Source organism: Empidonax traillii, unplaced genomic scaffold (assembly GCF_003031625.1).
Source record: "Empidonax traillii isolate 1590-97213 ecotype Southwest subspecies unplaced genomic scaffold, ASM303162v1 scaffold208:size1045274, whole genome shotgun sequence".
Classification (NCBI taxonomy): Eukaryota; Metazoa; Chordata; class Aves; order Passeriformes; family Tyrannidae; genus Empidonax; species Empidonax traillii.
Window position 1 is genome coordinate 554796 of NW_020955401.1, and position 15274 is coordinate 570069.

The 15274-nt window shown below is 46.8% G+C and overlaps 1 protein-coding gene across 2 annotated transcripts; it reads right to left on the minus strand.

Moving 5' to 3' along the window:
• Nucleotides 1-2287: 2287 nt before the first annotated feature.
• LOC114059212 lies at nucleotides 2288-15062 on the minus strand. 2 transcript variants are annotated; one of them, XM_027887407.1, is made up of 3 exons: nucleotides 14964-15062; nucleotides 3981-4004; nucleotides 2288-2999 (listed from the first exon to the last, which is right to left on the minus strand). In XM_027887407.1, exons 1-3 carry the CDS (start codon nucleotides 15018-15020, stop codon nucleotides 2532-2534), a joined length of 549 nt encoding a protein of 182 aa, XP_027743208.1. In that variant the 5' UTR covers nucleotides 15021-15062; the 3' UTR covers nucleotides 2288-2531. The 2 variants fall into 2 exon arrangements, with proteins under 2 accessions (XP_027743208.1, XP_027743207.1); XM_027887406.1 differs by having other exon boundaries at nucleotides 2288-4004.
• Between the last annotated feature and the right edge of the window lie 212 nt (nucleotides 15063-15274).

Sequence of the window (15274 nt, forward strand, 5' to 3'; positions counted from 1 at the left end):
CTGTTTCTCTGACTGGACATGCCTGTTCATGTTCTCTGTGCTGAGAGAAGAGTCACAGCAGTGAGTTATCACCAGTTTTCTTCCCAGCACCCAGGGACACCACCAGCTGTGTGACAGGAAAGCTCACCCATAGTTACACTACAGTGCTAAACCAGATATCTGCTGGGTTATCTCCTTTTCAGATTTAGTGCTGTCAGTAGCTGTCTAAGGCCTTGTTCAGTGTTCAAAAAACGCCTCTGATAGACAAACTCGTACTATATTCCTCTTTGATGGCCAGGACTTTTCCAAACTCTTGTGTTAGGCTTAAGGGTCCCTTCTGGGAAAGGGAGCAAGCCTTGCCTATTTCCTTGTTCTGAGCAAGTAATGAATCATCATTTAGACAACATTTCCTCATAAACAGTCACAGTCTGATAAACAGTCACAGTCTCTGCTTTTTTTCCTGAGCCTTGTGGATCTTCCCTAAGGATCTCCTTGGCAAAGGGCAGAGACTGTGCAGGCACGACCCCAGCCCTTAAAAGTTCTGTGCACTTCAAACGTGTATCACGATAAAGGAAGATTATCAACAGATAAGGAGCTGGGGAGGGGAGGATTAGCTTAGAAAAGACCATGAATACAAGGTAGACTTGAAGGCTGAAGATTTGAGTCTTCCTGTGTTTGCAGTGGGTATAGGTGACCTATCATCTCCCCTCTGCATCCATCCTTAATCCCATGGGGTTTCATCATCAGGAAAGTCTCCTACCATGCTGTTTTCTTCTCCTTTACAATGCTTCCTCACCTGGCTTCAACATTTAAAGGTGCTGCCAGTTCTTATGATTTTATCACAACTGCCTCACATTGCTGTTCTTTTAATTAAAAGCTGAACTCCCAAAGGCAAGCTACTATGCAGGAATCCCAGGCTTCATTTAACAATAATAATAATAATATTCAGATATTTCCAGATGTCAGAAATGCTACGTAATAGCTTGGAAGTGAAAAAAAACCTATGTATTTTAAAGATTAACAATGTAGAATGAGAAAACCAAACCTTCTAAAAGTGAGAAAGAGACTGTTTAAATTCCAATTTTTTTTTTTTTTTCCAAATAAATGCACTGCATACCCCACTTGGAAGGAATAAAAGTGGATGAAGCTTGAGTCAGTGTTGACTGTCTGGGATTACTAACACTGAATTATACAGTTAATTTTACAAATAAAATCTGATAAGCCTAAAGAGTTCAAATCACCTCATACACAGTGAGAAACGAGCATTCTAATACTTGTTTATTGTTCGAATCCCTGTTATGTGTCAGATTAATTGAAAATTAATTCTGCTTTGCTTTTGCCATTGTTCACACAGCACTGAGAGAACACCAGACACCAGTTTAGAAACGCTGGAGGCTGACTTAAGTAACTGAAATATGAACACATGACCTTTATATGAGGGAAGGAAGCTAAGCATTCTTTAATTATATTCTCTGGCTGGTCCCAGGCTGTAACTTCGGCTAAGCTGAATAGCATTAGAGATACAAAAAGCATGCTTTGTGCAGCACTGGCACCAGAGGAAGGTGGGCAGATTCAGGTCCACAATAGCTTTCCTGTTCCTACGGGACAGATGGTGTCTTCCCCAGCAAAATGCTTAAATACCATCAATTCCTTGCATGTGCCTTTGCTCTGTTACAGCACTATAAGATCACACAAATGCATCACTCAGATTACCTCACCCAAATAAACCCTTTCAAAGAGTTTATTTATTGCAACCCTTGCAAGTTCACTGTGAACCTTCAGGTGAGGACAGTTAGGGCACTGCTGTGAGTGCTGGATGTCATGGGGGGATTGGAATATCCAGCGCTGCAGTTGGTGTTGCTACCTGAGAGCCTCTGGGTAAGGACTGAGGGACAAACAAATGAAGGGGCTGTCACTGCGGGAGGCTGCTCTTGGGCACCTAGCCAGGATGACAACACCAAGGAATTATTCTTTACAGACCCAAGGGACACCTCCAAATCAACACCCTTGTCCTTGTGGGGAAATTCAGCTGGCCAGGTTTTAAGTGGGAACACCACACGGCTCATACAAAGAGGTCCAGGAGATTCCTAAAACACCTGGGCGACAACTGCTTGGTACAGGGGCTGAGGGAGCCGACTGAAGTGCCCTTTGGGATTTGGTGTTTGTTCCCAGAAGGCTCCTGTGGGTGAAGTGGCCACTGGGGACTGTCTTGGCCACAGCGATGCTGCAGCCGTCACGTTTCCCATCTCTGGTTTCTTGCCTGCTCCCGTCTTGCTCCCAAAATGGACCACGCACAGGTGAGCACAGATGGAAAACCAGCATCTTTTATTAATGTTCAATCTCCCTGTGCTGGAAGCACCTTTTACCCAGTCAGAGCTGATTTCAGTGCAGTTGCTGAGCTGCCTTTATGAGTTTGTTACTTATCTTGGGAGTTCTGCCAAAAGTCCTAACACCTGGCCATGCAGGCCAGCCCAGGCTGCTCCCTCAGGGAGCTGTGCAGGCTCCAGCTCAGCTCTCATCTCCGGGGCCCGGCCTGCTGCTGGCAGTGGGCACTAATCCTCCGGCCGTCCCGCCAGGCAGGGGATCCGCAACAGCCGGCGCAGAGCCCGCAGCACCCGCCTGCAGCGGGAGGGACGTTTCCTGGGCACCTGGCTCTCTGCCCCTGCCTCTGGCATCTGCTCTCCGCAGACAGGACAAGATGCTGCCAGTGCCCACTCCTGGGGAGCAGGGTGAGGGTGTCGCAGGAGCTCTGGGTACTTTGGGTTAACCCAGATGGTGTAGATGGTGATGTCTTCACAGTTCTCCTGTGACAGCTCTTGGTCTCTGGCATCTCCCTCTTCAGATAACTCTATGTCTTCGCTGACTTCCCCCTGGGACAGCTCTGGGTTTCCTCTGACTTTGCACCAGGACAGCTCCTGGTCAGTGGAGTCTTCCCATTGGCAAAGAACTTTATCACTGTCATCTTCGGGATCTGCTTGGGATAGCTCTTCCTCTTTCCATTGGGACATCTCTTGGTCCAAAGAGCCTTTCCACTCATTCTCCTCCTCAGCCAAGGACCACTGCTCAGTCTGTGGCATGGACAGTGCAGCCCTCCATGGTGTCCCTGTCCATTCCCCTCTGAGGGCCTCCAGCCAGCAAGGCAAAGGGCTGGGGGGACAACAGGGGCTGTGCGGGGCAGGGCCTGGGTTCTCTGCCCCTGCTGCCTTCACCTGCTCCCACCAGGCAGGAGAAGCTGCTGCCTGTGCTGACCCCTGGGGAGCAGGGTGAGGGTTCTGCAGGAGCTGTGGGCACTTGGGCTTGACCCAGGTGGTGTGGTTTGGGATGTGTTCCCAGTTCTCCTGTGACAGCTCTTTGTCACTGTCATCTCCCTCATAGAACAACTCCGGGTCTGCTCTGAATTCCCCTTCAAACAGGTCTTGCTCCATGGAGCCTTCCCACTGGTAAAGCACTTTGTTGCTGTCATCTTCTTGGGACAACTCTCTATCTCTTTTGGTTTCCCATTGGGACAGCCCTTGCCTTTTTTCTTCCCACTGGGACAGTTCTTGGTAGATCTCAAATTCTGTTTGGGACAATTCTTGGTATTTCTCATCTTCCCATGGGGACAATTGTTGGTATTTCTCATCTTCCCACTGGTACAGCTGTTGGACTGTCCCACCTTTCCTTTGGTACAGCCTTTGGAGACTCTCATTGCCCCACTGAGGACTCTCATTTCCCCATTGGGAAGGCTCCTGGTGTGTCTCATATTCCCACTGGTGCAGCTTTTGGACACTCTCATCCTCCCACTGTGACAAATCTCGGTATCTCACACCTCCCAGCTGGGAAGGCTCCTGGTGTCTCTCATATTCCCATCGGTACAGCTTTTCATAATCCTCACCTTCCCATTGTGGCAAATTTTGGTAACTCACATCTTCACATTGGGAAGGCTCCTGGTATCTCTCATATTTCCGTGGGTACAGCTTTTGGACACTCCCGTGTCCCCACAGGGACAGCTCTTGGTTCAAGGAGTATTTCCACTCTTCCTCCTCCTCAGCCAAGGCCCACTGCTCCACCTGTGGCCCTGCCCCCCCGACCGCCCCTTCCCACTCCTCCCTGAGGGCTTCCCAACAGCGAGGAGAGGGACTGGGGGGCCAGCAGGGACTGTGTGGGGCTGGGACTGGGCTCTCTGCCCGGGCTGCCTTCACCCGCTCCCACAAGGGCAGGGCTCCTGCCCTGGCCCTCACGTGGCGCCTCATCCACAGGCTCGGCAGCTCCTGGGCAGGGTGGGAGTTGGAATTTGCCCTCTCCCTGAGCATCTCCATCTCCCTCTGCCTCAGAGGCTCTCAGGGAGCTGCTGCCTCCTGAGCGAGGTGCTCTCCAAAAAGAGGGCACCCCAGGGCTCTGCGTCCCTTTATTGACCCCACCCACGGTGTCACAATGGCCTCTTGTCACGACGCAGCCCCTGCGTCACAAAGGGCCACCCCCGGCACCTGAACCACCATGGAACCACCTGGAAGTGGCTGGAACCGCTTGGATCCATCTGGAACAGGCCTTGCCTGGCCATGGGCAGCCCCCAGACCTGCAGGCCCTGGTGTGCCCAGACCCCTGCAAGGCTTTGGACACGGTCCCACACGACATCCTGATCTCCACATGGGAGAGCCCTGGGTTTGGAGGGTGGGCAACTCGGGGGATGACCAATTGGATACATGGATGCAGCCAGGGAGTTGTGGCCAGTGGTCCTTGTCCAGGGAGAGGCCGAGGTCAAGGGTGTCCCTCCGTGTTCGACCTTGGGACCAGGGCACTGCAATGTCTTTACCACTGACACAGAAAGTGGGGTTGAGCTCACCCTCAGCACCTTGGCAGGTGACAGGAGGCTGAGCAGGCCAGGGGAAACAATAAAGGATGGGGCCATCCAGATGGGCCTGCACAAGCTTCACAAGCGGCACCAGGAGAACCTCCTGAGGTTCAGTGAGCCCAAGTGAATGGTGCTGCACCTGCATTGGGACAACCCCAGAAACACCAAATCCCAGGATCATTAAGGCTGGAAGACACCACTGTCAATCCAGCACCACCATCATCACCCCTAAACCTTATCCCCAGGGGCCGCATCCACACGCATCATGAACATTTTAACAGAGATTCGCTATGAACCTTCAGGTGAGGACACCATTATACAAGGCACCATCTAAACCAGCAGCACAGAGACATGCTCTTCCACAGAGGACCCAAAGTTCACTGCCTCAAATTCAGGCAGCAGCATCCCCAGTGAGAAAGTGGACAAACAGGACTAGGTGGAGAGAGCAAGTTCACATGCTAGTCTAGACATAGTGACCACTAAGGAGTTTGGAATTTTGTTTATTTATGTATTTATTTAATAAGATCCACTGAAAAGGCATATTTGCAAACTACCACCAGTCCTGAACCCTTTCAGCTCTGTAGCAATACCATTCACTACTTCAATGCATAATATCCAAAGAAGCAAACACAAAACTGGTCAGATCACAATCAGGTTCTAAAAATGAGACTCAGTCACAGGAATTCTCACCCAAGAGATCCCTGAATGCTGCACAATTACAACCTCAGTGTGGTATTTAGTGAGGATGGAGTGTTTTCAATATTCCCTTTGCATGTTAAGCCCTCATGCACTAATATATGGATGCCAGATTTTAATGGCAAAGAAACATGGGAAGCATGCGACATCCACATTCCCATAATACCCGTTGCAGCTTGTTTTTTAGCCTCCTCCAGTCTTTTTAACTAAAGGAAAAAAATGAAAGCCCCAATGTATGTAATCTAAATTGGAAAAGTGAAAGACAAATACTTTGAATTTAAGCTTCTAGACCCCTGCCAGGAGGAGTTGGGACCAAGCTGGAAGCCAGAGTTTTCTGGAATGGGGTGGCAGGGCTGGTTGAGTTTACAGGGTGGTGCCTGAGGGCACCCCCACCCCAAATCTTAATTCCCAGCTGCTGATACAAGTTAGTGAGGAGGCTCCCTCCTTCTGCCCCACACTGACAATTCAAAGAAGTTATTCCTTGGAAACAGAGATAGTGGTATACCCCATGAGGGTCATAGCCAGCCAAGCTCCAGAGCAGGCCTACAGAAATCCTGTCAGGTTCTCCAGCACAGTCTCCCCCCTGTGAGCCAAGTAACACCAAAACTTAGAGTTTCAACCTGCACAAAGCGTTGCTGTGTGGCATTTCTGTTCAATATACCCTAGTTGGTCATTCACCAATTTTTGCACCTATGCCTCTCAAATCGTGTTAACTAATGCTCCTCACCAGAGGCAGAATTCCCCATGTCCATCTGCTTCCTCTGGCTGCATCCCCCCCCTTCTTGCAGCCACCAACAGACAGGCAAAATCATCAGACAGTTCACTCAAACCCAGTAATTTCCTTTTACTAAAGCAAAACTCAACCTTTTTTTTCCTTGTTTTGAAAGGAAGGTGCCCACAGGCAGGTTCATGGCGAAAAGACAAAAAGCAAAGCCAAGCAAACAGAAAAAAAGAGAATAATCCTGAGCTGCTTTTATTCTCACCTGCTGTCTCAGGGACTAGTCCTCCCAGGTGATGCCTCTTCCGACAGAGGGAAGCTGAAATAATTGCACCTCTTAGCCCAAAAGGTGCACATACAACCAAAAAAACAGTAAGAGAGAAACCTCCTCCCTCCCCAGTTTATATAGATTCTGCGAGCACTGAAAAGGAGACACAAAGCACCTGGGAAGTCCTTAAAAATCACAGCTGCAGGAAACCTTCCCGCATGATTGAGCTATAAAGGTCTGACTCTGCAGGAAAAAAGTGGTTTCAGCTGTGTTTTAAGGCAAGTCACGGCCTTGAACAGGGTTGTTGCTGCACAGCAATTTTGTTTTTCTGCAGTGAACAGGACAGGCCTTTTGCAGTAGGGGAACGAGTCAAAATATCTTTCAGGGTTGTCCAAATTAGCACGTGACAATGCAGTAAGTGTCCCCTCCACACTCCAGTGCACGACCTCTCTTGATACAACAATTAATGGGACTCAGCTGGCACAAAAAGAGAAAGGAGCAGCTGGGAATTTTCTGTGGTAAATGACTGACATGAGGTGGCGCCACAGCTTCCCTGCTGCTTCCAGGCAAATCTTTTAAAGTAGGAGGGCTATGGTTTCTTCCAAATGAGCTGAAATATTAACCAAAGTTAGAGAGAGTGAGAGGTGATGATTCCAAAATAGCAAGTTGTAACTAACCAGGCATCTGGAACAGACTGCGCAGAGAAGCTGTGGCTACCCCATCCCTGGAAGTGTTCAAGGCCAGGCTGGATGGGGCTATGAGCAACCTGGTCTAGTGGAAGGTCTTCTTGCCCGTGGCAGGGGGTTGAAACTGAATGATCTTTAAGGCCCCTTCCAACCCAAACCATTCTGTGTTTCCATGTTTCTACCATAATGGTCCATCAAATGTCACTTACAGAAATTCGGGGTATTTTGTTTTGCTAAAGACTGGGGTTGATTGTGCTTGATAAAGTATTTAGTCTGTAACCTTCAATACTGACAGGGCAAATAGCTCCCTTATTTGAGAAATTATAGCCCTGCTATGGCTTAAAGCATTGGCTTAAATCCTCTGTTCCAGACCTACTCAGGGTGGAGCCATTTCACACTCTTGTTCTGTCCTTTCTTTGATTTGCCTCACAGCCACCCTTTATGTGTACACATCCTTTTCCAGATTCTCTCTCCTTTGAAGCATCTCCCTTTCAGTTCACCTGCTGCTCCTCCATCTCACACAAAACTTTGTTCCCCTTGAAAATTTCTCTTGTCTCCCAGAAAAAATTTGTTACTTGCCCCTCTATCTACCCCTACCATCTCTGTTGTTTCAAGCCCCTCAGTCTCCAATTCCCACCCTCTCCCTCTCACTCTGCGATGCTTGTGGAATTGGAATGCATCGGGTACGAGTTATATTTAATTCTGAGGTGAAGAGCAGTCCACAGTTTAAGACATCAGGTAATTATTTCGGTCAGACGAGGGCAGTGTTACAAAACATCTTGGTTCCCAGTGCCTCACTTCACTGCTCCTCCTCCCGCTGGCAGCTATTGGTTTGCGTTCTGAAATTATCTAGGCTGGAAATAACCTCAGGAGAAAAAGGAAAATAAATGAAAGGAAAAGGAAGAAGAGAGATTTACGCCAAGTCGCCTCAGAGATCCAGTTTACAGCAGGGCCACACTGATGTATCTGCAGAGGCAGCAAATGCTGTGACCAGAGAGTGAGCAGAGAAAGGCAAGAAGAATTTCTAAGGCAGAAGCTCTCTGCCAAAGGCAACGCGTTCCTGCAGCCCAAGATCTGCCCATTTGTTTTTAATCCTGGAATTTGAAACTGGATTGATCTGGCCCCTACTGCACGTTAGAGTTTCCTTGTTGTGTACATCACATTTGACTCTCTAATCCCCTTCCCTTCTTCCAAATTGGTTGCCACAAGTCCTTGGATCTAACATAGAGCAGTAATTTCTTTCTTTGAATAGGCAAATGACAAAGATGACAATTCCTGCCTCAGTACAGAGGTAGATGCCAAGCTCTAGCACGTGGTAACTGTAAGAAATATTTAGCGAACTTCCTTGGGGAGGAGACTGAATAGTGCAACGGAAAGTCCCCTTGTCAAATCTAACTGAAAGTAATCTCTGCCAAGGTAGAAGTAAAGTCATGTGCATATTCAGGAGCATTTGTTTTTGAAAAAGCCCATTTATGACTTAGGGATCATTTTCTGTGCAGTGCTGCTGAGAAGCGGCTGTGAAATTCCCGGTGACAAAAGTGTTGCAGCTAATTGCTGCAACATTCTTCTTCCCCAACCTGAGGATCTTTAATTCTGCCCATCTAATTCTCAAGAGGTTTATTCTACGGATAAGGAATAAAAAAAAATACTAAGAACTGCCCTCAAAAGCAATGGGCAAGTGAAATACAAACTAAGGAGAATGGTCAAACTTATCTAGCAATTCTGCAATGGACTGCAAGATGGATTAGAAGAGTTCATTTATAGCTGAAGAAGGATCACTTGGATTATCTGGAGTGTCTAGGCTGAGGTTATAGGTTGGGCTTCACCAGAAGCAGGAGAGGGGTCCCTAATCACAGTCTCCACAGACATATGTCATTTAATAATTGAGCAAAATCAACACCTTGATCAGCCACAGGTTTTCAGGGAAGCAGACTATTTAGGCGATTATCTATGGAGATCATTGCAATTTAGGGACTATACTGGGTATACTTTGCCCTTCTACTTCCAGATGTGCCCACAGATCACTTCACAACCCCTTACAGTGCAACTAACCATAGGACAGGAAAATCTTGTTAACTTTGTTGTACAAAACGTAAAGAGACATGCCCAGGCTCACAGAATAACTCAGTGACAGCGTGGGAGCAGAGCTGCAGAAGAGGTGATCTGCTCTCTCTTGCAGTCAGACACACAGGAAGGGCAGAGCATGGCTTTCCATCATCTGATGGGAGCACTGGGCACCTGTGTGGCTTATCCACGGTGCTCCTTTCACCCATAGGTATTAATTGGGTTGACACGTCATTATTAGCTGATTTAATAAATAACCTTGGCCTCTTAGATAAAGCCCTTATTCTTCCCATTTCTCCTTTTTTGACTCTGTGCCAAGTTCTGGGCTTCCAAATTCAGTTTCAAGCCAGGGAAGCAACCAGTCCTCCAGTTTTTAGCAGTTGCTTGATCAGTTTATATTAATGTTAAACTCCATTACAGTTGTACTTTTTCTTCCACCATAGCAGCTACTAAATGCTATCCCTCTGGAATTCAAATACTTAACACACAAAATGTATATGGTAATTACAAACACAAATAAGGAATTAAATAACCATGTAGTTGTTAATCAGAGGATTTTTCACTTAATAGTTTACCCACAGGCAGAAAGTTGTATCTTTAAATGACATATAGGCAATTGATTTACAATATTTCCTCCGTGAAATATCCTACTGAGATAATTTCTCAATCATTTCTCAGGAAGTGGCCTGGCTCCAAAGGCTGCCCAGCACCTTGGCAGTTGCTAAGGAGCAACTCCATAGCTCAGAGGAGTGTAGCCCTCGCCATTGTTCTGCTCTCATTCACCTGCCCAGTGACATCATTTGGGATTTATAAACATTATGCAGTTTGTGTGCTTTCAAAAGAACAATTATTGATTGAGTTCTGCTCTGTCTGCAGATTGTGTCCAGGGTATGCATATCAAAGGAATAAAAAATGATTTTTGGATGCAAAATTCCAAACGGATTTAGAAACTACTACACCTTCCAGCTCATATGCACATGCAGAATTTGCAGAATTTATGCTCCTCCTTGACTTCAATTGCTTTAAGCTAAACAATACTACAGTATTTCCTTGGAACTCCAGGGAGGGAGGTTTTCCTCCTGACCTTTCCCACCACTTGCCTCGGGGCTGTCTTTAAATGTGCTCAATCTCTTCCTGTTGGAGACAAAACTTCATCCTGATCAACTAAGGAGCAGGGAGGAGAGAGTCCTTCCCTCATTTGCCTGCAATGCTCTCATTTCTACTTCCATAACACTTCCATATAAACACTTCTGCTGTGTCTACTTTTTTGCCACTGATGCTCAGCTTTTGGCCTCCTGTAGACCTAGAAGTCTTTTTACAAAAGTTGCCACTCTTTTGACAGTGAACCCCTGAAAAAACTGCTCTTGGGGCACAGCCATCCAAGCAAGTTTTTACTCCCACTCTGCAGTGGTAGATTTATCAAGATTAAAATATTTTACTGACTTCCCTATAGAAATGTAATCAAATAAATGGTTAACAATAATGCAAATGTGGAATTGTCAAAAAAAGCGATGCTGTATTTGTACATGTTACCCTAAGGCACAACAGTACCCTTAAAAATAGAAGAAAATAAGAAAAGTGTAGCATCCAAATATTATTTCAAAAGCCTTACTCAGGTTAGGATAAAGTACTAAAAGAGGGAATAGGTCCCAAATGTAGGTGTCCTAAACTATTTCTGTTGACTCCACTATATAATGAACAGTATTGGAGGGCAATTCAGTTTATCCTAATGCAGAAGGTCAGCTCACATGAAGTCACCTACACTCCAGGAACCTAAATTTAGGCATCTGTATCACATCCTACCCCTGTCTTTCTGTCTGTCTGTCTCTCTCTGTCTTCTCTCCACAAAGCCTGTTCCCCAGTCAAAGAAGGAAGTGAGATTTGTCATGCAGAAGATCTTAGACTTGCTGAGTTGAAAGGTGGGATTCTCTTTCCCAAAATCCAATCCTGTTCCCCGAGAATGCCACGTAAACTAAGCCAGCACTGAGCCAGAAAAAGCACAAAACCAGCAACAGAAACAGCACTAGCTGATTTTTTTTTTAATTTTATTTTTACACATACCATCCCCATTCTTCTGGCTGAAGACTTTTTCCTTTTGTTCAGATATGGAGCAATCTCCAATGCAGATGCAAAGGCGAGCAGTGTGAAGCAGTGGAGGAGGTGGAGAGATGCAAATCCCCAGTTAACCCTCTTCTCTGATCAGTGTTACTGGGAATGGGGAGGAGGGGGAGGGAAGAGGCTGTGTAGGTTGAAGCAGGAAGCAGGGTTTATCACCTCAGCTAGAATTCCATTAACCATTAGCTAAGGGGAGAATCCAGGCTGTAGGAGGTATCCAGAGTCACAAAAACAGAGAAAACATGGGCCCCAACACAGCTGTCTCCAAAGTGCATGGATACGGCTCCACACGCAGCTAGGCAGAACTGAGAAAAATAACGGCCTTCTGAAAAATTTTATAGCTTCTTTTTTCCCCCCACAATATTTCTGATATTATATATTTATAGTTAATATTTGCAGCTATTTTTATAGCTAGCCTGCAGTTCAAGATAACATGTATTACTCATGCTTCCAAGATTATAAACTATGCTATTTGTGCTCCCAGTTGTGACCAGAAGATTGAGCAACGCAGAAGGAAAGGAAGAAAAAAACAATGGAGCAGCTCCAAAAAGGCTGATACCAACAGTCCAAATGCACGTGGTAAATTATAACAAGCTATCTCTGATCTTTTTTTACCCATTCTCCCACACACTGATTTAGATTAAAATGCGGGGGAAAGCAACAACCAGATGAATATCCCATCTTCTTGGAGAGCACTGCCTGTATATTTGGATGAGAGGTGCTGACATAAGTCCTGTTGATCAAATAACTGCTTGTTGGCAGACTGGCCACGTTGGAGTGATGCAAACACCGCAGAAGACCCGGCAGTTCCTTATTTGTATAAAAGATAATCTACTTTCCACACTTTGGTGCCTGGATGCTGTATTTATTGTGTTTATACTCACAAAGCTCCTGCAGAATCCAGAAGACTCCAGTTGCACCATCCTGTTTTTTTTCCTATTAAAATGAAGGCAAGGAGAAGGGAAAGCTTAGGCCATACCTTACACCCCTATGTAGGAGTACCTGGGAACACACCCCCACTCCTAAAGATGTCTCCAAATAGACAATCCCATGTTTTCCATTTACCTTTGTCCAGTCCATTTGCATACATTATCTCCATGAGCGCTTTGTTTGAAACCTACATTAAATTTGTTCATGTAACTTGAACTCCTGAGACACAGCAGAGTTGACTGGCTACACGCCAGAGAGGAACAGAGTTGTGCAACTGCTCACTATAAGATTATAAAATAATAGCACTTTAGTAGGAAAACAGCCCAGTGGAAATGCTACTGTTCAAACTTCTGATTTATTCGTATGAAAGGGCACCTTCAACTCAGTTTTATGTTTAACTGTTAGTACCCTTTATCACGTTATGGTAATTCCTCAGGCAACCAGACAGATGTGAAAAATATATTCCCTTCCTTATGACTTATGGTGAAATTACGTGCTCTAACAGCAACCTAAAAAAAAAAAAATCACAGTATTTCATGTGTAAGATAATATGCAAAATAATTTTATTGCCATTAGGTCTTTGTTTAACTTTGTGCTCAAACCAGGCTGCTGGGTGCATTGCCTTCTTCATTAAATTAATTTGGGCAGAAAACTGATCAGAAAACAAAAAAGCTTTGGACAGACCATAGGCTAAAGCAAAATCTGCTTGGATCCTAAAAAAATAATAGATAGAGGAAACATGGAGAAATACATTTGCTGCTCTCCCTGAAACTCACATTAGGTTTTCCTCCTGTTACACTCCGTAGATATGTCCTTGCACCAGAGAATTCCTACCCAGTACCTTTTCTCTCAGAATTGTTTCAAATTTGTGCTCACTTGGCTACATTAAGGACAAAAAGTGAGACAGTATTTGGACACCCCAAAATATAAGATGAATCACTAGGATCACAGAATAATTGAGGTCGGAGAAGGACCTGGAAGGGAAGCCGTAGAAGGAGCAGCTGAGGTCACTTGGTCAGTTCAGCTGGAGAAGAGGAGACTGAGGGGAGACCCCACTGCAGTTACAACTTCCTCAGGAGGGGCAGGCACTGATCTCTGCTACGTGGGCACCAGGGACAGGACCCCTGGGAATGGCCTGGAGGTGTGTCAAGGGAGGTTTAGGTTGGATATTAGGAAAGGGTTCTTTACCCATGGGCTGGTTGGGTGCTGGAACAGGCTCCCCAGGGCAGTGGTCGCAGCACCAAGGCTGACAGAGCTCGAGGAGTGTCTGGACAATGTTCTCAAGCATATGGTGTGAGTTGGGGACGGTCCTGTGCAGGGCCAAGAGTTGGACTCGATGAGCCTTGTGGGTCCCTTCCAGCTCAGAATATTCTGATTCTGTGGAAGGCAGGTCACTGAATGTTACCCATTGCTCTTCGGAGAGTCAGGCAGCTCTGGCTGCTCAGGGCTTGTGCAAGTGAGTGTTCAGTTTCTCCAGGGACAGGGATCCCATAACTTCCCTGGGCCCCAGTCTTACCAGACTTATGATAATTTTTTTTTTTTTCCTGGTATCTAATCAGAGATTCCAAGGTTTCAACCTGTGCCCATTGCTTCTTCTCCCGTCACCCACCACTTCTAAGAAGAGCCTGGCTCCATCCTCTGCAACCTCCAACGAGCCAGGTCCAGACAGTGATAGATTCCCTTCAGCTGTGTCTTCTCCAGCCTCAACAGTCCCAGCTCTCTCTGCCTCTCCTTGTACATCCTGTGCTCCTGCTCCTGACCATTTTGGTGGTCCTGTGCTGCACTTCCTCCAGAGAATGCCTACCTTTCTTGTACTGGTAACAGTGTCCACAGAGAAAATGTTGTCCCAAAACAGATTCTTTCACCCAGGGTGCAAGAAGCCAATCTCCACACACAGACTTGAGGTATTTTATTTATTTCTTTATTTCACTTCTGCACAGGAAGGGGTTCTGGGTGGCAAATTCACCAGGCCAGAACAACTCCTATCAAAACTTTTCACTATGTATACATTTCTAAAATAAAATATTATCAAATAACAACTGTCATAAATAAATTAGTAGACAAATATATCTTATTACTTATGAAAACACTACATTATTTTATTCCATCAATAAAACTAGCAAAATACTATTAATCTAACTAAATAGACTACTTCGTATTCTATCTTCTAGTGCTTAAAAGATTCCCTCCCTTCTTATCCTAATTAGCTTTATAAACAACCACCCCCCACTCCCCACCCCAAGGTTTGGGATCACTGGAGCCTGTCAAGTCCTAAACCTGAGGCAGGCAATTCTCCCAAAAAGGAATTGATCCTTTTAAGGCCCGGCCATGCAGGCCAGCCCATGCTGCTCCCTCAGGGAGCTGTGCAGGCTCCAGCTCAGCTCTCATCTCCGGGGCCCGGCCTGCTGCTGGCAGTGGGCACTAATCCTCCGGCCGTCCCGCCAGGCAGGGGATCCGCAACAGCCGGCGCAGAGCCCGCAGCACCCGCCTGCAGCGGGAGGGACGTTTCCTGGGCACCTGGCTCTCTGCCCCTGCCTCTGGCACCTGCTCTGCGCAGCCAAGAGAAGATGCTGCCACTGCCCACTCCTGGGGAGTAGGCTGAAGCTTCTGCAGGAGCTCTGGGTACTTGGGGTTGACCCAGATGGTGCGGATGGTGACGTATTTGCACACAGTTTCCTCCTTGGCCAAGGACCACTGCTCAGGCTGTGGCCCTGGCAGCTCTGCCCCTGACATTGCCCCCTCCGAACAGGGAGGTGAGGGGCTTGGGGGGCAGCAGGGGCTGTGCGGGGCAGGGCCTGGGCTCTCTGCCCCTTCCTCCTCTTCCCACCAGGCAGGAGAAGCTGCTGCCTGTGCTGACCGCTGGGGCGCACGCTGAGCCTTCTGCAGGAGCTCTGGGTACTTGGGGTTGACCCAGATGGTGTGGATGCTGATGCCTTCCCAGTTCTCCTGCCACAGCTCTTGGTCAGTGTTGTCACCCTCTTGGGACA